General features: G+C 39.3%; 2 protein-coding genes across 5 annotated transcripts in view; one reads left to right on the top strand and one right to left on the bottom strand.

Moving 5' to 3' along the window:
- LOC138006890 (RYamide receptor-like) overlaps positions 1-5582 on the top strand; it is a 15894-nt gene extending 10312 nt beyond the window's left edge. The window contains exons 1-2 of one of the 4 annotated variants that reach the window (XM_068853503.1): positions 1012-2044; positions 4412-5582. In XM_068853503.1, the coding sequence (XP_068709604.1) occupies positions 4461-5582 (1122 nt within the window). In that variant the 5' untranslated portion in view covers positions 1012-2044; positions 4412-4460. Of the gene's footprint in view, positions 1-1011 lie in introns of those variants that run through there. The other 3 variants (XM_068853504.1, XM_068853505.1, XM_068853506.1) reach the window with 3 other exon arrangements.
- LOC138006881 (probable ATP-dependent RNA helicase DHX34) overlaps positions 5326-25000 on the bottom strand; it is a 20074-nt gene continuing 399 nt past the window's right edge. Inside the window, exons 2-16 of the mRNA XM_068853492.1 lie at positions 24983-25000; positions 23667-23807; positions 22468-22580; positions 21343-21480; positions 20999-21133; positions 19824-19878; positions 19116-19293; positions 17636-17675; positions 16557-16610; positions 16185-16262; positions 15635-15790; positions 15440-15547; positions 14392-14488; positions 12290-12774; positions 5326-8879 (exon numbers count right to left, since the gene is read on the bottom strand). The exon at positions 24983-25000 is cut by the window's right edge and continues 68 nt beyond it. Of these exons, the coding sequence (XP_068709593.1) occupies positions 7389-8879; positions 12290-12774; positions 14392-14488; positions 15440-15547; positions 15635-15790; positions 16185-16262; positions 16557-16610; positions 17636-17675; positions 19116-19293; positions 19824-19878; positions 20999-21133; positions 21343-21480; positions 22468-22580; positions 23667-23807; positions 24983-25000 (3287 nt within the window). The 3' untranslated portion in view covers positions 5326-7388. The remainder of the gene's footprint in view (positions 8880-12289; positions 12775-14391; positions 14489-15439; positions 15548-15634; positions 15791-16184; positions 16263-16556; positions 16611-17635; positions 17676-19115; positions 19294-19823; positions 19879-20998; positions 21134-21342; positions 21481-22467; positions 22581-23666; positions 23808-24982) is intronic.

Genomic DNA, 25000 nt, shown 5'->3' with positions numbered 1-25000 from the left:
GTCAAGCAAGGGAGCAAGTTAGGCAGTGACAAAAAAAAAAAAAAAAAATGACGGTGCGACTGCTTTCGTCGTGCGAGTAGTAGTAACACATTGTGCGTTGACTTCCACGAATTGAACTTAAGAACACGGTCAGAATACTTCTCTTCCAAAGAACGCCAACAAGGCAACAACAACAAAAAAAAATCCGCGTCGGATAACAGAATTAGACTATATTACAAGAGTAGTGCGCAATATATTGATTTGGGCAAAAATCTTGAGGCACGATTGACTCCTACTGAGAAAATAATTTGAAAAAATCGCACGATTGGTCTCTGAAGCTTTCACTTCCGACAAACGAAATGACTGAAACCATCAAACAGAATACCTAAAAAGCAGTTCCAAAACTAATTCATTATAAAAGTAAGGTATTAAATAAAATGATCGAATTTCGTTTGAGCAGTCGTTTTAAAATAGAATTAATTAGCAACAAATCCAAAACAAAATTTGGATGTGGAGGGTGAGAAGAGGTTGCGTAAGCGCTGCAAGAAAAAACGAAATTTGATTCTAGAAATGATCCAAGGATGACAATGTCTCCGTCAGGTCAATGATTAACGGAGGGTTGTTCACTAATCGTAGGATTTGTGTACCGTCGACAACACAGAAATACGCGCGTGCTTTTGCCTCGTTTGTGGCGGACGAGGGCGTGGCAATCCACAATGTAATATATGCGTATGAACAAACGGAAAATGGGAAAATTCTAAGTATCATCGGATCCTTAAATTATTACATATTACGTAATAACATTATAACTAAGCATTCTTGAAAAGCGCTAAGGCTTAAAAAGTGCAGGTAAGTTGATTCTTAAGCACTGTTCTGTGCAGATCAGTTCATTTATTGTGTTCATCTATTTAACATACATGAAAGTTTCGAATTTCGCATAATTCTGCTGCCTTTATCCTCTTGAAGGCGTTGCTTGAAGCAACATGCACACCCTACCCCCACCCCCAACAAAAAGAAAAAACAGATAAAAAACAACGATCATAAAGTTTTGTAGAGACAAAGTTTGATAAAAATAGGCATCGCAGCGTAATAGAACGGAATGGAAAAAAGAGACACTTTTCTGGCAAGCTTCAAAATAATACATATTTAACTGACAGATTTCCTAGCGGAGGCGCTGATTATTTTGCCGCCGGCAAAGTTAAGTGAATCACGTTAACTCGCACTAACAAATCTAAACATCAAAAGAAACGCTCCTGTTCACAGATGCTTTCGGCAAGAAACGTGATGTCGCACTTCAAGAGAACACATTCTCGTTTTGATGACTTCAGGCAAAACATTTCCGCTTTCAATTTTATTGACTTTCAAGTAATTTACGGCTTGACTCTCTTCTAGTTTAATCAAGGGCATATTCATTATTTTGGCAAGCTTACGTAAAAATGCGTCATGGAGTTTAAATTTCACTTGTTAGGGAATTTTCTATGAGATAAGACATACGAGTTTCACCGTCTTTGTTCTATTTTTGTCTTCTGTTTTCCACCCACCTACGACAGCTTTCTTCGCGGATTAATAAGTACAATTAAGAAGAACCTATAGTCACAAATTAGTTTTCTAACTTTCCACTCAACCGAGACACTGAGAATGTGAGTTAAATTAGGATGTTTGAAGCTAAGTATAGAACAGTCAAAGTTATCCGCTGTAATTTAGTTATTAAAGGTTAACACAAAACTCACTAACATTGCTGCACTCTTGATTGTATAAGGCAATTTCTATGGCCACAAAGTTCCGAATTCGGCTTACAGAAGATAGCGCATTTGTTGCTATGAGAACTTTATTGAGCTGGTTACCTTAGGGGAAGCACGCTTCAAAATTAATATAGAACAACCAATGAAAATCGAGTGCATAAATTATCATCACCTTGATTAAAATCGCACCGTAAAATTTTAAGAAATCAAAGGCGTTCGCTCCGAGTTTAGCAAGCATCAGAAAATGAAAGTTAAACATCTCAGTACGTGTCGATGAAGACAAATAACGACATCTAAGGAGTGAGAAAATCATTTCCGACTGGGTAAGTTTCAGCCTTTCGCTTGATACATTACCTTTTTGTCGATGGTAGTTTTATGTATAATTTTGTTCTAAAAACTGATATATCACAATAAATTGTCACAATTGAAGAAAAAGATAAGGTTCCCAGCTGGTGTTTTGCTCTCAAGCAGGGAACACTGTTTTGGCATTTTGATTTTGGCGATCAGCAAACCGCGGGGTCAAGATTTCACACCTTCAGCCTAAACTAACATTCTAAAAGACTCCAACCAAAAGGGAATGATTTCCGAATGTCGGCAGGGGTTCCTCTTGTTTAAACACAAATTATACTTGAGGAAACCAAGACTTGTTGTGAGAATCACCACATTATGTTTTTTTTCTCAAATGTTAAAAATTGGAATTGAAAAAATATGCCAAAGGAAGCGTCTTAAAAAAATTGTCGTCGGGATACGTGAGACGAAATATCTTCTGTGCTTTGCAAAAAAAAAAAAAAAAAAAAACCTTATCGCAGCAATCCTAGCACTTTTTTTTGGCAATCCAGTTGAGACTGTTGAGTCTTGCATGCTTAAAAGATACCTTTGATGTGCGCAAGGAGCCAAGTACAAAATTCAAGTTTAAAACAAAAATTTAAATGTACCTCTAAACAACTGAACGAAGAAACCTCTTTTAATTATTTACACATTAGGTCGTGTTTCAAGCCAAACTTCTCAGTTTGATACACACAAAAAGTGCATACCATTTCGTGCAGCTAAGGTGTTGGTGCATGAGAAAGTGAGCGTGTTTTCATCAGCATGGAGTGCACCTCACATTGAAGAAGTAGGTTTTCTATATAGTACTAATAGCTTGTTTGTTCACTCATCCTATGAAGTGGTCGAATAGAAATTCGGATTATCTACTTAACAATCGACGAGTTTTGCTAAAACCATTAACACTTTTCTGTATAACTAAAACAGTGAAATGTTTACTTAAATTTCAGTAAAGGTGCTAATGTAGAGAGAGAGTCACTAGTACGGTAAAACAGAAAATACAGCAAACACTTTTTCTGTGCCAATATTCATTTTTTCGCTTCGCTTTATGGCTGGTCCTGACCGTGAAAATGTTTCGCAAAATATAAATAAAATTAAATTAAATGATCGAATTGACTTGAGTGGGTAAACCAAAAAAACTATAAAGGTCTAGTAAAGAAATAAGCTTTAGCTATTTTAAACAGAGGATAACTTGAATCTAAAAGTCAATTCTATTTTGGGTCGCTTTCGTATAATACTAATCTTATGCTTAGCAAAGGAAATTTTGATTGCAGATAGATTAAATCGTCAATACTTACAGCTCCCATCGGCTTACAAGGTCCTACTTACATGCAGAAGACCCTGACTTATTTACTAACTTATTTACTATGCGATAGCAGTATGAGTAAAAGTTCACACTGAGAATGAGCTGACAAGTCGAGAAAAGCTAACTCTTCCACACAATCTCTCTCAGTCGGTCCTTTTCTCTACGTCTGATCGTTCTAAATTTTTTAAAAAAAAAAAGGAAATAAAAGCTGTGATAAATGGACGACAGACGAACTGTGTAAGTACAAATTGATAACAAAGCCCTAGTATAAAATAAATACTCCGTCTTGTGGAAGTTGTGGGTTGCGTTTCATATACGCAGCTTATCAAACGATTTGAAAAAAAAAATCACTCTACTTCCAACAGTACTTAAATCATTATATATTTAAGACATTGACATTGATGTTCTTGTGTTTATGTGTATCCTTTCAATGCAAATTTTAAAATTATGGCTTGAAATAAAGGTATCATGAAGTGAAATTGCAACGATAACTCATAAAATTCTTATTTGCGGTTTCTCTTTTGAAGAGTTTTGCAAAGGTTGGTTGGGTTAATAATATCAAATTAAAACTCTCGACGTGTTATTTTAAATTGCCTTCTCTTCGAGAATCAGAACTGATGCGTGACCGAAGTTATTCTCTTATCAGAGGTTCAATTTTAAATTGGATAACTGCTTAAAGATCTAAGCGGGATTATACACTTTGACGATATTTTTTACTTCCGAAAAGGAGGAGGAAATGGCTTGCGACGAATAAAGACGATCAGTTGTACGTGGGTTTAGAAAAGACTTCCAGCTATGTCGTGTGGGTAGTGTTAAAAAAGGCCTATTCTTCTCGACAAGTGCGCCAAGTTATTAACTTACAATTAAACACGCCGTCTTATGCGAAATTACATCGCTGATGGATAAAGGAGAGCAAAAGTGGTTGAATTGTCAATGAACCTCTTGTTAACTTAAGACCGTTGACGCATTTAAACGGCATGATAAAAAAAAATCATAAATCAATCAATACATCCCAGCACGTACGCTTACGATGCTAATTTTTGTTCGCTTTATATTTCAGTACTTGGACGCAACAGACGGTTTGCGCGTAGAAGCTGACCAAAGATAACATGAATAACACAACATTAGATGGACCGCTTGATGTCTTTGACGAACATATCGCTTCTCGAATTGTGCGCCTTATTCTCTACCCAGCGGTCTTCATCATTGGCGTGATTGGAAACTCAATAGTTTGCGCATTGATTCTCAAAGCCAAGAGCAAACAATTCCGTTCGGCCGAGGGCTACTTCATCCTAAACCTCGCCTTTTCGGATCTACTGGTCATCTTTCTGTATCTCCCATTCGATCTTGCCTACTTAGAAAACCACGCCATATGGCCGTTTGGGTTTGTTCTTTGCAAGCTCATCAACGTTTTGACTTCTATCTCTGTCACGGTTTCGGGCTCCATGCTAATCTGTATTGGCTTTGAACGCTACACTACGATAGTTAGGACCCTGACAGGCCGCCTTAGCAAGAGAAAGGCCTTGGCCATGGTGACATTCAGCTGGATCTATTCCTGTCTCGCGCAGATACCATACGTGTTTGCGTTACAAGTGGAACCTGACGGAACATGCTTGGTAGCCATAGAGTGGTGGCCTAGCCAAGTGGCTATGAATCTCACATACATCATGGCGATCATTATGCCTCAGTTTGTAATCCCAGCGTTTTGCTTAACTTTCTTCTACCTTAGGATTGTTTGTCACGTTTGGAAAGCTCACAGACTGAACTCAAAACGGGGGATTTACTCTAATACAAACGTCGCGGAAAAACGCGTCAAACAAAACCGGAAAACAACCAAGTTATTGACTGGACTAGTGTTGGTGTATGCTATTTGCATTCTCCCACACATGGTTATCATCATAAGTATTATGGCGAACCCAGCTTTGCTCTCGTCGAACTTCACGAGACAGTTGTACGAGTTTGCGAGGCTTTTGAAGACAGCTAACAGTTGTTTTAATCCCATTCTGTACACATTGCTGATCCGCGGCTTTAGAAACGACTTAAAGAAAATGTGCTGTAACAAGGCTAAATCAAACACCAACTCCTTGTCAAAAAAGTTTTTGAGGTCTTCGCCCGAAATCCGTCGACCTGAATACCACAAAACCCTCTCACCTTCTCAAGCTAGATTCCAAGGAACCATTACAGTGAAACTGGAGAATGGTTACGATTGTGAACGAGAAGATAGAGTGTAGCAACGCATCGACACCTGGAACATTTCTCACTGGTATGGTAGCGTAATGATGACTTCTCGTCGCGACTTGCATCGTGGTTTCTGTTACCCGAGTCAAACGGTTTGGGTAGAAAAGGGAAGATGTTCTCCTTCTCCTTCAAAATTTCCGCCTCCGTAAGATCTTACTCTCTTTCGCAATCTCTGGTTCGCTTTTAAAAGTTTGTGGCAGTAACGATATCTCCGCAGTTACAAACTGGACGCTTAACGCCATTTAAACTGGAACTAATCGTTACGGTTTAGTCTTAATTCCCTTTGAGGTGAAAACTGTCATAGAAATGTCATATGTTTTTAACTATTACTTAACTTGCCAAGCCGAAAATGTGAAAACAATGCTTGAGGCGAACAGCCGGGCCCACGGTGGCGTGAGAGCAATGTCCGCGAGACATACCGACTAATGTGTACAAAGAAGTTAACAAATATTCGACGAAGCCGGACTGGATACCAAGTGCTGACTAATCGCTGACTTACATCATTATCATTTTAGTAGTTATTATTACATAATTTATAAAATTCTGATATTGCATATCTTTACTTATTACTTCACTGTATCTCAGTTCTTCCATTAATTGACGCCCAATATATCTCTGTTTGTCCCTGAATGTAAAATGATCATAGAATGTCGTTCCGATTAAAAATGTTTGGCGGGAAATCCACGGTTGCCAACAAAAAAATGGACAAAATGATATGGGAATTTATTAAAACAATTTGTTCTCGCCTTTGGCTTTAGACCACGTCGACGCCAACCTATTGTAGCTTTATGGGATGTAAAAACTATACTCGATTACAATTACTTTCTTGCAGTGCTGTTGTTACAGTGTAAAGAGTGATCAGTAGATACTGATCATTGTGGTAATACCTCTTAATACTATTAAGTGGCGCTGAACTGTACAATGTTGTGCGAAATACTTTTATCTCTTGACCAGAAGACCTTCCTGGTATTGGCATGCAGACGTCCTTGGACAGTTTCCTTGTTTTCACACGAAATCGAGCTTTCACAGAGAAAACAAAAATGAGCCTCGGTTCAAGCTGAATTTAATGCTCAAGGTTGTCCAGGGATATATAATTGCTGTTTAGTCTGGAGATATAACGTTGTAGCCAGCTGAATAAAAGATAACCAATTGTACATCGTGTAGTTGCAACAATTCCTAAGATTTCATTGCAAATGAGTATTGCACCATAGCCATTCCAACCGATTGGAATTAGAAGCAGGCTTTTTCTATCCTCATCAACTGAGCATCCCATCTTATTAAGCCGTAAGGTGAGTTTAGTTAGGCGTTAAACGTCGATTGTGATTTTTACACTGGGTGTCGACTTCTCCCTCGTGGGGCAAGTCTGAAGTTTATCAGGGTCTATGCCGTGGCGCTGAAAATAGGAAAACCCTAACCAAAGGATTACCTCCAATAGAGCGCTTTAGATGCTTTCAAAATGTACTTCATACCGAGGAATGTTTTGTTGTAAATTTTGTTTTTATTTTTGTTGTGTGTGTCGCTTCAGGTTCACCATGGATGGGGTCGAAAATCGTCCATACGTGCGTTGACTGAAATTCCCATATTGGAAGTGAGCACGTTAAATGACGCGTTTAAATCCATTTGCACGCTGTGGTGTACAAGGTGACACAGTGATTTTAAATTGACGAGACGGGTCAAGGAACATTTCGTGACGTTTGTCAGTGATAACGCGCGGGCATTTAATACTTTCGAAATCCTCAACATCACTGTCTCAACTTGACAAAATGAGAATGTTTGCGAAATGTTGCAGTTAAAAGAAATCAAGTGACTGCAACGTGTGACTTTTTATGTTTTAAAATCTCAGTACTCGTCAAAGAAAACTCCTTTGCACAAATGCTGCAGTGGTACAATCTTCGTAATACTTGAATGGAAGAATCGTGATTGGGGATTTTTCTTGTCGTTGGTAATGGCGCATGGTCAGTAACCGGTTCCCGGCTCAAAATGGTGGGCTCATTTTGTTGGCATTCTTCTTGATGCTGTAACTTTTCCAAGACTGTTACCAACATTTTTTCCCCGCATTTCTCGCAGCGCCAATGCTTACTGATGTACTGAGCAGCGGCGGAAGAAGCCTCTGCCATCACAGAGTCTTGTAGACAGTTGTAGGTTAGGTACTCATTCACACGAACACCTCCTTTAATTGGATGCGGCTCACAGCCAGATGCAAATGCGACAACGGTTTCCGTTTCGTCGTCATGAAACCTTTCTCCGTTTGGACCAAAGTATAAATGCTGGTTTTCTGAAGGGAGCAGCCGTCGAAGCGAGTACCGGAAGTTGCTGTCCAGAAATTCTGACAGTTTCTTTGCCAAAAGAACCTCAAGATCACGTTCTCTGTTCCGTCGAGTTTCAGACTTGCGTTCCAGCCCTTCATTCTTCTTTTCTGAATCGAATCGAAGCTTTAGTAAACGCGTCCACGTGGCACGAAGCTGCTGGACGGCAGTTAGCATCGTCTGCCCAGTGACACTGTCCAGCAGACAGATTTCAAGCCAGCTATCAACAATAAGGCGTGTTAGATCAGCGTTCGTGTCCAAGGCTTGCGCAAAAAGCACAAGAGTCTGGAGGGCTGGGACTCGCATGGCGTTTACCAAATATGGCTTGTTTGTCTCTAAAAGAGAGACAAATGCTAACAATTGGTGGTTGCTGGAGTACTCGGCCTTAGATTTCGACGATGACGAAGGTTGATAAGGGGTGTCCGCGGGCTGAAGCAGGTCTGGACGAGTGGCATAGACACTCGTAGGGTGAACAAGAAGAAACTGTTTCGACTGACTGTGAAATAACTGTTCTGAGTCCCTCTTACATGTGTTTCCCTCATCAGGGATGGCAAAGTTTGGATACAGACCACTGCAGAGAATTATCTTAAGCAAATTGATTTCTCGCAATGTAAAGCTGCGTCTGGCCATACTTCCGGCCTGCAGTTTGTCAAGGTCATGAGTCAGTTTAAACTCAAGATCTCGGATATCCGTGCAATCGTCGTTTTCACTTCCGGCGTGCTCATCTTCGTCCAACTTCAACATTTTAGTCTTCCTTGAGGACTTCCGGTGGTCTCGTTTTAGTTTTCTCAATTGACGCCTTATGTCGTCCTCCCGGTCGTTCTCGAAGTTGCCGTCGGTGTCCCGTCTCTCGGGATCCAACAAACGATGATCCTGTAGCAACTGCTCGAATTGTCGCTTAAGCTTGGACATCTCATAGAAACGTTGCTCTTCTAAAGCTCGCCTCTTGCACCATTTTCGTGATGAACCTTCGCGGCTTTTAATCTTAAAAGGAAAACAATGTGGATATAAAGGAGCTCACGCGTGAGAACGTTGCCTTAAAACTTAAAGGGAAGTACGGTCTAGAAAAAGCTTCTTTAAATTACGAAACCTTTTCCCCGGGAATTCGAAAATAACTGCCGTTTTGTCCAGTTCCCTGTTAAAATGTGACAAGAGTACTTTGAAGTTTGACAAGAGTACTTTGAGTACACTGATGAAGGGCACAGTCCCGAAACGTCTGGACATTTGTTAAGATTTTGGCACTTTCAGCAACATTCTCACCTTGTACTTTAAAGTTGCCTCTTTCGTGGCTTGGAGAGCGCCATCTTGGATATGACGTGTTATGACGTAGGAATAGTCAACAAACTTGTTCGACCCTACCAAGTTCTTCGATCCGCAATCACTTTCTCAATGTTGTGCAACCTTTCTGCTTCGAGAAATTCAAATGTAAGATGAACTATGGTAAACGGTCTTGTGGTTCAATATTTAGTAGGCCATGTAGGCCATAAGTGCGAGAGAAACTCAAGTCACTTAATACTTATAGATTTTCTAGTCAAGCGAACTAGGCGGCAAAAATGAGCCAAAGCAAATGTAAATAAGACAAAACCTTGAACATGCGACAAAGAAATATTCGACACGCGTAACTTTTTCACTTTCTTCCTTCAGCGACAGCCGTCTTCGATACTTCAGCAAACGTATTTGTTTGCTTTCACATGGGGAAGCGTTTAATTTAGAATAAAAATTTGGTTTAAACAACGGAGTTGATAATGTAAATTGGCCACCGTACAGAGATTCTAAAAGCTGACGTTTCGAGCGTTAGCCCTTCGTCAGAGCGAATCCAGGACAAAGGGCTAACGCTCGAAACGTCAGCTTTTAGAATCTCTGTACGGTGGCTAATTTACATCATCACCTCCGTTGATAAAACCAAATTTTTGCATACTACTTCCCCACGGACGCAGCACCACAGTTTCTTTAGAAACTACCCCCTTCATTAATTTACAATAAGCCGACGAAACTTTCAGATGTTGCTCAATTCACGTTGCAAGGCTGTTTCACATCAATTACCGCTTTTGGGGTGTACGCTTTCGAAGGGGATGAAACTAGACACAAGTCTAGACTTGAGAACACACATAAAAATTACAAAAACCGAAGCTTACACCAGAAAATTAAAATTTAAAGAAAAGTTGGCCTGCGAAAATAAAACGTGGATGGATTCCTCAAACGTGAAAAACCTGACTGCTATATTGTCTGTTCGGGTCTGTCATTTTACCAAGGAGGACTTCAAGCGGGATCTTCAGGTATATGAATATTGGTCTTGGTGACATTCGCTTCATACGGAAATCTCAGTCAACTAGTCCAAAATATCCTTATTTTGGAGCGAGAAAACTGAATCAAGCCATATATAGACGACTTTCACTGTTATGCGCTAATAAACCAAACTTGAAATGTGGTTAAATTTTGTTCGCAGTATAGATACTACTGAAACGATTTACTCTTACCATTTGATGAAAATATATAAATCGATCGTTTGTTTTGCAGTTGTAACAGGGATCTCGTAGAAAGCCACGGTAGACAGATTAAACTTGATTTCCAGGCATTTATTTCACAGCAATGAGCGCGGGATAGCACTGCAAGCTCTCTTTCGCTTTGGAAAACTCCTGCATATAACTCACATATAAAACCCTGTTTAACGACCACGAGGTAAATCTGTGGAGCCAATATTGGACACCTTAAGATCGACGTTTACCGCGGACCAACCGCGGTTTCAGGTTTGCCGCTTGCCTTATGCCTCTTTCGTGTATTAAGACACAATTTAGCCTCTGGATTAAGATTCAAGTCTACAAAACATTGCTCTCCTCGCCTGTGTTTTCTTCTTTACATCAAGTACATTTAGTGATCCGGAGAAATCCTTGACTATTGCTACGTCATAGCCTCGTTTGCATACACAAAAACAAAGATGGAGGATTTCAATTTAAATTTGCCTCTTTTTGAAGCGTTATTCTTGGCTATTTAAACACTGCATTCAGTCCAAATGAGTGGTCAAGTATGACAATACAGGTAAAGAACTTTCGATTCAGAGAAACTTTTTCTAGACCGTACTTTCCCTTTAAATTCGCCCTATTGTGCCGTCTACTCCTAAAAAAACAAAATTAATTTTAATTTTCCGTGGCGGACGGAAATGAAATGAGACCTTTCTCATAGTCTTCTCTCTTCCCAGAGAGTAAGACACCAGAAGAGACGGATGAAATTCAGGCTTACTTTTTGCTGTCTGGGGTTTATTATAGAATTGCAGGACGGAATTCGGAAGAAAAACAGTGCCATGGACAGCCTTGCGTCCTGTAGCTTGAGTTACAAAGAGTTAATAATTAAAGAGGTATTGGCAATTTAAAATCTACTGACCAAGATGTCAATAAACCCAGCCAGGGTCGGCAAATGTTAAGATTGAGCTGCGACTTGGGAAAATTGAAGGATGGCTGGTTCGTACGTTGAAAACTCTTCTCTGAACGGTTTGAGAGAGTTGATCAATAACCAATTCTCTTAATCTCATAAACGTTTCTAGCTTTTCTTCACACGGTCACAAGGTTTGGACTCACTGGGAGACTAATTAAGCAATAGAGGACGCTTTCCGTGTTTCCATAGCCTCATCTAAACACTCGGGGGATTTGGGAGAATTCGAGACAGTTATGCAAACCCGAGACACAGTCGAGGGTTTGCATAACTGTCGAGAATTCTCCCAATTCGCCCGAAAGTTCAGATGAGGCTATGGAAACACGGAAAAAAGTCCTCTATTGCCTTTATAAATTTTTCTCAAAGATAATTCGACAAATGAAGGAAAATGTTGGGTTTTTACTTCCTGATTGATACAGATTTTCTTGATACACGCTCATATTTCTTACCAGCCAATCAAAATGCGCGTCTGACAACACATAACCAATCAAAATCCGTGTGATGTCACAGCCGTGTTTCCATACTGTCATCTAAACACAGCTATTGACCAATGAGAGTGCGCGTGCTATCGTAATTGCATCTGACGTCACGGCAGCCATGTTGGTGGAGAGAACAATTAACGAAATAGTCTTTTTGGAATATGAAAAACTTGAGCTACATTTCTCTATTGTTTTGGCACCAACATGGCCGTCCTATCACGTGAGTGCAATCAAAGAATATTTAACCTTACATTGAAGCACCAGTGTGTCTGCAACAGTTTCGACACCGCTAAGAATGGACCAATTTCGATATATTAAAATTTATCCAAAACGAAAGGCATCATCTCGAGGCTCTGGGGAATAAACTCATACAAATCCTTATATTTATTCCCCAGAGCCTCGAGATGATGTCGTTGTTTTTGACTGAATTATTGGTCTATTATGCTATTGTTCGAAGCTCACCTATTCTGTGTATAACTATAAACTAACCTGTAACCATTCATCATAGGCGTTTAGGAGGGTAAAGGGGTCACCATGATCGGACTCCAAAGGTTGTCTCAGTGACGTCACATCCGGGTCATGATCCAGTCTCCGGGTGAAAGGAGACTGGACACTAAGAGCAGTGGAAATGATCATAACGGGCTCAATTACGTGAAACACTGAACCAATCAGCAACATCTTTCCGATGACGACATCGACGGGTAGTTGAGCCAGCATTTGTCCAATCGGAGTCAAGCTCTCACTATCTGTTAAGGCTCCTTGCTGCTTGAGAAAGTGGATTGAATTTTCAACGTTTGAGGGAGGGGGTGGTTCTATGAATGGAAACTCTCGTATGTGAGTTACGCCGAGCGATACCATTTGTAAGATAATAGAGTCCAGAGGAACGCGCTGAATCTCAGGAGTGGTGTATTGTGAGAAGGCTTGATAATCGTTCTCGGAATATAGACGAAAGCACACACCTGGGCCGGTGCGACCTAACAAATAAGGGAACCAGAACAAAAATAAGGAGTGAATTATTTAATGGCTTCACGGTTGAATATCAGCATTATTGGCACTTCACTTTTGGAGGTAAATTCTTAAATGCAGAAACCATCAGTTCTTAGTGCAGTCCAGTCCACATGCTTTAAAATCTGAGTTTTGCCATCATCCACTAACTTAAATAATGCTTTTTCCCTCTCTGTGAAGAGTACAAATTATTCCCCTCCAGTTTTTCTGCTTTGTATGTGTAATCGCATGGGCCATTTCACGCGTATTTTCAAGATTTTCACAAAATTCGCGATTAGGGCAATTTGGAAAACTTGTTTATCACACAAAGGGCAAAATTATTGAGGGAAGCCCGTTCAGTGCCGGGACAAGTGACAATGCCACGCTCCCATTTGGGTAAAGTTCAATTCAATAAATCGTTGGTGTCAACAGAACAGCGCTTAAAGTGTATTTTATATGTGGACCAAAAAGTAGTTTAATTTTGAAGAAATAAGTCTGTAATCTGGAAGAAGATTCTCTTATAACTTAAGCAACATTTTAATTTACTGTTGACCAATCAGGATCAAGTAATCATGCCCTCTTTATTACCAAAAGTGCCCTCGTGATTAAGCAAAAAAGCCCTCCTTCTCAGCCAATCAGCATTCAGTAATTTTGCCCTTTATGTGATAATTAATATAATTTGTATAATGTAAGAGAGGAAACCCAAGTATGTCAAGGCTGGATGACTTATTCACTGATATTAACAAAATTTCCTTTTAATTTGAATGAGAGGAGAACCAAAAAAAAGAAAAAACTTCACTGAGGGTCAGTGCGAGAGTTGACATTTCGAGCATTAGCCATTCGCTATTCGCTTTGACATGCAAAGGGGATAACGCTCGAAACTTCAGCTTTCGAATGGCATTACGGTAGTCAATTTGCTATAGTTGATAAACCCATCTGTGTTTCACATCCCCACCAATACCATACGACCGCTTCTTTAGAAACTATAGAAACTAGTAACATGGGCGACAAATTATCCCTTAATTTTGGCGCGAAACTTCAGCGTTAATTTATAATTTCACATGTGAAATTACAATTTTGCCATGGCAATTTTTCCTACAGTGCCAAAATGTCTCTTTTGGACAAAACGCGCAAGAAATTATTCCCTAATTTCACTTGTCACCATTTTATTACCCATACCTATCGCATACGGGGCAAAATTACTGAATTCTGATCGGCTCAGACGGAAGGAATCACGAGATGCACTTTTGGCAATCAAGAGGGCATGATTACTTGATCCTGATTGGTTAACAGTTGCTTATCCAGAACTTCTTCCAGATTGTCACTCTGACTGAACTTCTTTTTGTCCACATGTAAAATACATTTACATGTGGGGCCATGCGATTACATATACTAAACCCTTTACCCATTAAGGGTAAATACAGTTTCTGAAGGCTCTCGGTTCCCAATCAAAAGAACTCCTAATGCTTCCTATTGAGTTCTGACCTAGGAATAACTTTGATCAGCACTTCTCTTCTTTGGTTGTCAGGAGGACAACTAGAATATGACAGAAGTGTTGATAACAATGGACTGCGGACTAAAACAACCACATTTAGGAATCAACAAACCTGCTCTTCCCTTTCGCTGTTCAGCACTTGCTTGACTGATCCAGAATTCACGTAGTCGCTGCATTTTAGCCTCAGGGTCAAAACTCATCTCTTTGACCTATAAAAAGCACGAAACATTTCCCCATTGTACCTGGTTGAGACTTCTTTAGAGTTATAAAGGCAATCCGTTCAGTTAAACAAAAGGTTTCGTCGGTAATATAAAATTGTAGTTGTTGTTAGTTATAACAGGCTATTTAGAGGTGGCATGAATTCTTATCGGTAATGTTAGATTTTCAGTACGAATGTAAAATTAATGGTAACTTGCAGAAGCCATGGCACGTCACTTAAAGCAATTTAGTGACACGCGAGATTACTGTAAAATACCATGGAACATCAACGTAAATATAAGAAAGACTATATCGTAATATGGTGCATAGATAGGGAGAGATACATGTAGGAAGTAGGGCTGGCGCAGTGTTGAGAGCACTCCCTCATCTATATGGACCGGGTTCGATTCCCAGACTTGACGTCACACGTGGGTCGAGTTTGCATGTTGGTTCTCTTCTCTGCTATAGACCGAATGCATAAATGGCGGCCAATAAAATATTCTCTTGTTTATGTGCTAATTAGCCTCACTAGCCTCGTTTGTATGGACAAAATACAAAAGAAATGTTGCTTGAGAGCGAGGCTAGCGAGTCTCATTAGCACATTAACAAAAGAATACATTTTTGGCCACCATTTATGCATTCGGTCAATAAGAGTTTTTCTCCTGTTTTCCCCTCTCGTCAAATACCAACCTGTGATTTGATACCAGCTAATTTTATTTGATTTGCTAAATACACTTGACACTTAAATAAAGCACATTGTTATTACAAGAAACACAAGCTCGAAACGGGTTGTATAGGATTGACCTGAGCAAAAAGGAAATGATGATGATTCTGCAATAAAATATTTCGAGCTGGTGTGACTCAAGATTTCTCCAAAACAGACCGAAACACTGCAACATAGCACCATTAGGGAATCGTCGTGCGAGTTGTTTTTGTCTACTAAATTTGCATAGTAAAGCTACCTTTCCAGAGTCAACGATGAACCTTATTCCGTCAATGGTGATAGAAGTCTCAGCGATGTTAGTAGCCACAACACATTTCCGTACTCCTTCAGGAGGAACATCAAACACCTGTAGAACATAACCATTTGTTACAAACTACGACTTGGGTGCAAATTAGCTTATAGCCAAAGCAAATGATACAAGAGAAATAGCAACCTTGTCTTGGTCTTCCACCGACAGTGAACTGTGAAGTGGCAAAATGATCCACCGGCGAGTCCGCTGTGCATACTCCCTGGCGGCGTCAACAACTGCTGAGATTTCTGACATTCCACTCAGGAACATGAGAACATCGCCGCGCTCATTCGACGGGTACTGTGACGGAAAAAGAGATGACATCCCTGTTTGATTTTTGTTTGCGAATACAAGATAGAGGGAAAAAAGTGGGGGAGGGGGTGGGGGTGAATAAGGGAGATAGGCATAGAAGAAAAACGAAAATCTAGTTTTACGAAACGAGTTCTCAGTGGCAAAGGTAAAGACGTTTCGACACAGGTAACCCAGGCTCACTGTGTGTGCCACATAGGTAAATATAGAGAACATATGAGGCGAAGTTTAAGTCTGGAAATTTGCAAGAAAATGGAAATAAAAATCGATGAAACTTACCATGTGGTGAGCTGTTGTCGTCTTTAATACGTACACCAAGCTCTCGTTGGAAAACAAACAACGAACCTTAAGAGGCCTATTATTTATTATAACGCTTGATACAAACCTTATGATCAATCAACTGCATTATCCTGAGATAAGGAGATGGATCGAGTCTCTCTGAGCGACTTGAGCTGTTCGAAAACTGTTAAAGATAAAAAAAAATAGAAGTTTCTTCAAAAGATACAGTCAATGAACAATCTTTTCTAGATTCTGGCTAAGACTTGTTATAAGAGCCGGCTGATCTCTGTCTCAATCTTCTATCCATCGGGTTGCCAAAAGAAGCTGATTTTTAATGACCTTTGGGTGGATCAAACGACTTGGACCCTAAGTGCTTTCAATAAGAGAAATCAAACAACCTTAGATCGCCATTTAACAAGAAAGAAATAGAGAGCGGTTCTCGACGACATTCTTCATAACCAACTGAAAATTCACTTACCTCAACTTTTGAAGGTTGGTATCGTACTTCGATTGGAAATAACCGACCTGGAATCTAAAAACAGAAAACAAAAATAATGTTGAAAGATTCAGCTGGCACGACTTTCTTCTCCACAGCGCACATTGGATGAAGAGCTTGCTTTAATCCTTCAACCGTAAGGCTTTTCGACCGTTTGTTTTTGTTATGGAAATTCGCATTGCTTATCGTAGCGATCTGATTGGATTGAATTTCAGCTTTGACAAGATTTTCATATGTTTCCACGGCACGCATTGCCTGTCGGTTGAAGGTGGCCCTTTAAGCTAAACTTTTTAAGGTCTCACTCTAAACGAGCCTCACTGTTTCGTTAAGGCCCTATCGTCGTAAATTAAACTGGATTTGATTCCTTTGCGGTTTAGAAGAAGTAGACAAGAAGTAGGTTCAATAGCTGAATGCGAGCGATTTCGAATTAAATCCTGCTGAGCTTCGAACTTAACTCCCCTTTTGGCCTTCTTTGATGCAAAGGCGTCTTTAAGTGTTTTGAAGGTTTACTAAAATAGCGTGACGCTGCCCCTTTAAACACCTCGTGTTGGGAGTAAAATTGGGCGCGTATTTTATATCACGTCCAGAGTGGATCGGATACCTGATCACCTCTTGATTACGCCTATTTCTGGAAGTAACTGCACATATAAGCGGTATACTGCCAGTCAATGGAGACAATAAGTATGTTTTGTCTGGATCCTAAACCTCACATTTCTCTCACCCTATGAATTTGCGCTTTTCTTTTCCGACCGTCGATAATTAGAACAGTTTCTCTCGCCAAGTATTGTCACCTTAGCCAATCAATATGCATTGCCAAGGATTACGTCACAAGTGCGATCGGGACATAATTAGGTTTGGGGAAAGACTCACCTAACCCATGGGTACTAGCAGTTTATTCCTTGTCACTAGTAAATTGCTTTTCACTAGAACAATTTTTTTTCAAAGTTCAAGTTCAAAATTTGTTCAAAAGTTTTCAATTTTTTTTCAAAAGTTCAATTTTTTTTTCAAAGTTTGTTAACAGAACAAATACGAAAAACAGATCATTGTGAAAATAACCGAACCTGAATAACTGGCGCTCCTGTGAAGTAACCCGCAAACAAGCTGAAAATAACAAAAGAGCAGGAATGATGTTTGGAGACGAGTTCTGCATGAGCTGTGCCTACAGACGTTTGAACCCGATAAAGCGCATGCAAATGACGTCACAGCGGAATTAATATTCAAGTTAGTAAAAAAATTTTTTTTTCCTTTACAAATGTACAATCACAAAGTTTGAGAAGTGCACGTAAACATGGCCAATTCTAGCTCCGAAAATTGCCTGCTTTGATGCAAAATCTGGTAACGCAACCAATTGAGAGAATGTCTTGACTTACAACGCCTCTATAAACATGCGTACACTTAAAGTTCAACCAGGCCCCAAAGGAAAGGAAAGGAAAGGAACTTTATTTAAGTGTCTAATCTTCTAGCGCTGAAGCGCACTAAGCGGAGACATTGTAAATTGAAATTAAAAAGTAAACGCAAATCAGATCAAATTTTGGCTTTTGAGGAGAGGGGAAAACCGGAGTACCCGGAGAAATACCTCTCGGTGCAGAGTAGAGAACCAACAAACTCAACTCACATATGACACCGAGTCTGGGAATCGAACCCGGGCCACATTGGTGGGAGGCGAGTGATCTCACCACTGCGCCATCCCTGCACTCCGGTTGTTCAAACGTTGGATAGCGCTATCCACCGCATAAATCACTATCCAGCGAATAAACACTAGCAAAACCAATTCAGTTATCCAGTGGATAATGATTTATCCGGTGGATAGCGCTATCCATTGTTTGAGCAACTGGGGCCAGAAGTATAACGTCGGACGGGATAGAAGGAAAAGGCGTATTGCAGTGCGTATCGTCAAGTTTTAAGATTTCTTAAAGAGGTGTTACTGTCCCATTTTGTTAGTAAAAATGAGGCACCTGATACACTCATTATTTTGGTTTTGTCTTAACCTTTTTCAGTTGAATTTGAATGGACGTTCCACAGCTTACGAATCCGTAATTTGAATATGCAACAATGCAAGGTACCGAGGATTGTTTGAAATGGATTCTTATTACGAGAACACCATTAAATCCGTTGGATATCGGCGCATTCTAGCTTATTACTTACTAGTAAGCCATTGGAGTTGCCAGGAAAAGCATAGAAAAGGAAAGGAAAGTAAAGGAACTTTATTTAAGTGTCAAGTCTTCTAACGCTGGAGCACTAAATGGGGACACTGCAGCAAACTGAAATCAACAAATTAACGCAAATCAAATCAAATGTTGGTTGTTCCTTTTGGCCTCGATTTCTTACAGTCCGCCATTTTGGTCATTCGAGAAACGTGAAGGGTTTTTTGGTCGAGGCGAGGAGCATCACCTTCAACTCCAATTTCAAAACCTTGAGTGATGGTCCGACTGTATAGGGTTATTTTTGAGCCTAAGAGCTACCCGGCGAAGGATAGTCCAATGCACTACAAATAAGCTAATTATTTTAAAAGTCTCCCGATCTTTCATCATGAGATTTTACCTGATGTTTATAGTGGCCGACATCAAAACCAGCTTCAGGTCTGCACGTGCCTGTAATAAGCCCCGTAACAAGCCCAAAAGAAAGTCCCCGTGAATGTGTCGCTCGTGAACTTCATCCACAACAACAACACTGTATTGACTGAGAGTTGGATCAGAAGATAATTGACGCAGCAAAAGTCCTGCAGAAACAAAAAAATTAAATAAATAAAAGTTTTGTCCGCGCCCTTTGCAATAACCTTAAACGAAATTATGGGCAGTACTGAAAAGTCAGCGTAAATGTTCGATGCGATGAACAGTAAAGTTGAATGGATGACTTTGATAAGTAATTGCTCAAAGAACAGAGTTGAGAAAATCCAAAACAAAAAAAAAAGGGTTTAAACCGAACAAAAACCTCTGATGTTTTCAGGTTGATGTCCCAGTTTTTTCAACTTCTCGTCTTGAAGAAATGAACAAAATTTATTATGGATGCCGTTTTTTTCTGAAAAAATTTCCTTAATATCTTCCCCTCAGATTTTCAGGAATATAATTTTATGCATGAAAACTACAAGTAAAGGGACTACTGACTATGACACGAACAAAGGTGAGCAGGGACATGTTTAGTCTTGAACAAAAAAATGAAGAGCAAACCAAGTAGCACAGGGAATTGAAAACAATAGATGAAATAACAACTAAAAGAAAAAAAAGAAACATTATCGATTATTTATTCTACCTTCTGTGAGAAACAGAATCCTTGTGGCACGAGTTTTGCTGGCTTCAAATCGAATCTATGGTAAAACAACAACAACAACAACAACAAAAAACAAGATCCGTAGCTGTGGTAACGGAAATATTAGAAACGGACACAGTCACACCAAATTACGATGCTTGAGGCTGAAAATTGCTTGTAAAGGAGGAGTTATGAAAAGCGATGTGGTCCAGTGCTTACCGCGTTAGCTTTGCAAGCTATAGCGGAGGTTTCGATTTCCACTCATCTAAATAATAATAGAAGGCCAAATTATTCAATTATGATTGGTCAATCAAGGAAGGCTTTTTTCGTTAAAGTGCTGCTGTGATCAAAAACTCACTTTTTTTTTTCTTCAGATTTTAAAAGTGTGATTGTTCAACATTTGACTGGCGTACACACGCATTGCATTCTTACGGTAAACTATTGAGTCTTTTGACGTCATTTTCTCCTCGATCCATCTCTCTCAAGGTTTTAAAGTTAGTAATGGCGGAACATTAGACGGGAAAACTCCAGTTAAAATAAACAGGTGTCTTTTTAAAATCAAGGCTTAAAACTTCGATCAGTTGCTGTTTAGTTAACATAGTTTTGAAATCCAAAGAAAAATAAAAATGTTTTTGGTCATAGCAGCACTTTAATACGGGCCGTATTACTAAAATGCTACAAGCTAGTTCGTTGCTTGGTTGCGGTTATAAAATTTGGTTCACGAATTTTATCAATAGAATAGTTGACTCAGCTTACCTGCGTTTCGCTGTAGAGATGATAAACAAATTGAAAACTACATGTACTATCGAAAATGAAAACAAGAAAAAAAAGTCGAAACGTTTGGCTTTCCGTTTTTAGGAAAAGGGCAACAGAAAGAAAAAGCGGCGACGATTATGAACAAGTACGGTGTAATTGTATGGGTTCCTCTTAAGAAAAACGATCTTTAGTTTTACTCAGTCCCGTATGATTAGTTTTACATACTAATTACACGATGACTTTAAATTAGGAGGCCCTGCGGGAAGGCTATCACATGCTTCACTCCCGCCCGACCAACCATTGAGTGTATTTGCTTAAAGTGTTTCTTTCAAATGATTAAAATGGAACGCTTATTCTTTAGCTTGGCAGCTAAGAGCGCATTCAATATGAAAGAAGCATTTACATATTTACTTTTCATTTACCTGGTAGCCAACTTGAGTCCCGTATTCATTCAGTGTTTCATAGCCAACCCTCTTAGACAACGAGATACAGGCGATCCGTCGGGGCTGAGTGCAAGCAATGGCAGTGAAACCAGAATGCAAAAGAAACTGAGGAACCTGCAAGTACATGTAACCAAAAATCCACATGCTAGTGCAAGTATCCATGTTTCAACGGAAAAAGAGCTTAACTTTCTCTCCTCTACCGGAAACCATTGTGACATGATTCTTGTCTTTGATTAACTCCATACAATACATGTATGAAATTCTAGTCGTCTGTGGGGGCCCCCTCGAGCAGGAAAGGGTTTTTAAGTCCCCTATTGTCTAACCTGAGTTGATTTGCCGCAGCCCGTGTCTCCAGCAATGATCACCACCTGATTTCCTTCAATAGAATGCACAATCTGTTCCCTGAATTGGCTGATGGGCAGGTTTGCCTGATCCTTCTTCAGCTTGCATAATTTGGAAAACTTCATAACCACAATAAGTAGACAAAGAAACAAAAAAAAAGGCACTCTTAAGAATAGAAACAACTCACCAGAGTAGGGAAGTGGAGGGAAGTAGAGTGTAATACAATTATACCATAAAAAGAATCACTTTATTGAAGGAGTGCAGTGCATTGCAATGCAGTGCAGTGCAGTGCAGTGGTTAGGGCGCTTGCCTTGAGATCTATGGATCCCAGGTTCAACACACGTTCTGGTCACTGGTAGTATTTGTTCCTGGTAGTCCCTGGTTCAACTTCTCAGCTGCACTTGTAAATAGCAAACTTGCTTGCCTCCGGCCAGTTGGGATTCGTAACAGTTGTTTTTTAATAATCTGTTCTGTCGTGATCGTGTTCATTGGGTCTTAAAAGCCCCTATGGGGAGTGGTCAATTGAGTATGTAATGTATTAATTTATGTATGTAAGGAGAAAGTACAAAGCTCAGCAGTCTTGGAGAATAAAGACCAATGCTGAATGATGATGATGATGATGATGATGATAATAATAATTTGAGCAATCCTAAAAGCTAACTACTGTAAATGCTTCTTTTTCTCCGTGAGACACGTTTGTTGAGATTTTTTAAGTGCAGCAAATTCGTATTACTGCGGCATACTGAGGCTTTGAAAGATCTTTTGAATTGATAAGGTCTAGTTAGGCTTCAAAACTAAATTTTCGGCTGTAAAACCGACTTGTCTTGGAAGGTTTTATTCACGACAGCCAAAACGCAGTTTGGTGGTCAGAAATGTAAAGTGTGAGTTCGCAGAATTATGAAAATCGCAGTAAGTAAAGCAAGATGCTTATCGGAAAATTCGCGTTAATTTAATGCATGTAAACGTAAACGTAAACGTAAACGTAAACGTTTTCATCGCGTTGTCAACGTTCATTGTTAATTTCCTATAATAAGGTAATAATAATAATAATAATAATAATAATAATAATCACTATTATTACATTATATCTCAAACAAAAATTACACCTTTTGTTTTTGACAAAAATCAATGTAAAACAGCAGAATTGATTTGAACTCAGAAAATTCTTCTCTTGACAGATCTCCACCATTTCCCCTCCTTTTGCTAGAAGATGAATAAACTGCAAAGAAAAAAAAGTGGAATTACATGTAGGGGCACGAAAGATGTCAATCAAATTGAATAAAATAACATGGCTTTTAGTGTCAAGAATAACCAACTAGAGGTAATATGGCAGTTGAGTTTCAATAATATTAATTAGTATCGCGATCTTTTTATAGTTTTGCCTATGCGCGAGCCGTCAATATTTCGTGGTATTGCCGTCATTGCACTGAATTGGTTTGCTGACGTACGCAAACAAATACGTTTCGCAGGTAGAAAGAATTGAAATTTCGATCAGGCGTCGCTTGATTAGTTTACAGTTTTATTTATCCTTATAAATGATGGATTGCGATAAAAAACAAATTGCAATTTTGAGATGGCAATACCACAATAAATGTGGTATTGCCTATAATGTGGTATTGCCATCTCAAAATCGCAATTTGTTTTTAAAATTGGCTTTGAGGTCTTGGTGGATTTCAACATCTTTTTTTCCCTTAAAAATTACAAAATGCCTCAAGGGGTAGAATAATAACGTACATGGTTGAATTTTAGGCAATTCTTGATACCGACAGACAAAGCAGGTAGGAGGTTGATGATTTTGCAATGTATGAATAGAACAACTGAGCTCCTTTATGCACAGATGAGAAATACTAACAAAGATCAGCCTAGTCTTCCTTTAGTACTTCCGCCAAGACACAGTGGAATTATATTTATTGAATCATAATATGACATTGTCAAGCCTTCTGACCAATGGGACACTGTGTATATGAAGCTACAAAAACTACGTGTAAGCACACTAAGGTGAAGCTTCAAGCTCAATAATTGAGGGCAGCCAACTGGGGTTACGGGTCTACTGTATTTATAGGTCTTTGCCTAGCAAATGGAATGCCTAGCCAAACTTGGAGTCAGTGCAAGTGTGATCAAAGAACCAAAACAATGAAATTTGAAAATTGCAAGGCATGTCTTACCGAATATTACCCTCCCACCCCCACCCTCCCCCCCCCCCCCCCCCCCTCAACTCCTACATTAAATTTTAATAGTCAATGTTCATTAGGAAGGTGGGTCAGAGAAGAAGAAATCTGCTCATCTATATTACAGTACACTGTACCTCTCTTTGATCCACTGGTACTATACTGTGTCACATCAGTGACATCTTTTGACAGGAGGGCCACATTTATTCTATATCTCCTGTCATATGATATGGGAAGACCAAGTTTACAAGATGTCTTCTTTTTTGATGAGTCTTCCTCTAAAAGTAATAAAAAATAAAGTTTCCAATGCAGATTCAAGGAAGGCACACTGAAGCCTCAATGTGAAGGATTTAGACAGACAGATTTCTTCATAGTAAGCAAGCATTAGTGTATCTAACTCTAACTGACAGTGTACACTTTCTCATCTATAATACCTATTGAGTGAACTTTATATGATATCTTTTTCCTGTCTGATCTCTCCAAATTTACAAATACATGAAAAAGGAAGTTCAATGAAGCATTGGTTGCCGCTGCCACATACAAGAGGTACCAATTTAGCAAGAGGTAAATGTACCTCAATCCAATAAAGAGAGCTTATAGTATGAACAAGTTATAGGACCTAAATACTGCAGATTAACACTTATGTTATTTTCTTTCAGCCATCTCATTTGAAATGGGTAACTGGGCTCGAAATAACGGCTGGTCAACTGACAATGTCCGAACTGATTTGGGAGTTGACCGGTCAACCTTTCGTCTTGCTGGTCATGTTGACCGGTCACATTTGATCGTATTGAAAATGAAATAAATTAAAATTTCCATGCTGTTCAGTTGTTTCAGTTGTAGCAAGTAACTGTGTATTGCCATTTGTGTAACATTGATCTGTAATCCTGGGTGAAACGCAACAAGAACCATTGTTGACAATGAGTGCTTTAAAGCTCTAAGCAACCCCTTTTTCAGAAATATATAATGCCTCTGTTTTAAGAGTTATTTATTTTATATAATTTGACAGGCCAGAAACGGTATGTGACCGAGCTAAAATAAATTTGGCCAGTCATTGTGTCCAGAGACTCTCCGGAAATTATTTCGAGCCCTGGGTACTAATAGCTTAATTACTGTACATTTTCGAGACAATATAATTATTACAATCTAATCCTCTTGTACATTTCATTCGCATAATGCCTTACATGTGACAGTTCTCAAGAGAATAATTTCCTTCAACCTTCATTCATACTTTTAACTAAATTAGACAAAGGATGCAATCTCCTGAATACCATCACAAGATCTGCATGTAAAATTAGAAATTAGAATAAAACATGACAGCGAATAATTTGTATATTGTGTAAAAAAAAAATACATGAAATGTATAGCCTCTTTTGTATTCAGAAGTAACAAAAGCAGGCCTCCATCCACCCACTTCACCGTTAATCTAATCAATCTCATCGTGACCAGTTACCTTTAGGAGGCTTGTCCA

Source organism: Montipora foliosa, chromosome 6, assembly GCF_036669935.1.
Source record: "Montipora foliosa isolate CH-2021 chromosome 6, ASM3666993v2, whole genome shotgun sequence".
In the NCBI taxonomy this organism is placed as follows: domain Eukaryota; kingdom Metazoa; phylum Cnidaria; class Anthozoa; order Scleractinia; family Acroporidae; genus Montipora; species Montipora foliosa.
Note: the sequence above shows the minus strand (reverse complement) of the source record. Positions and strands in the feature narration are given on the sequence as shown.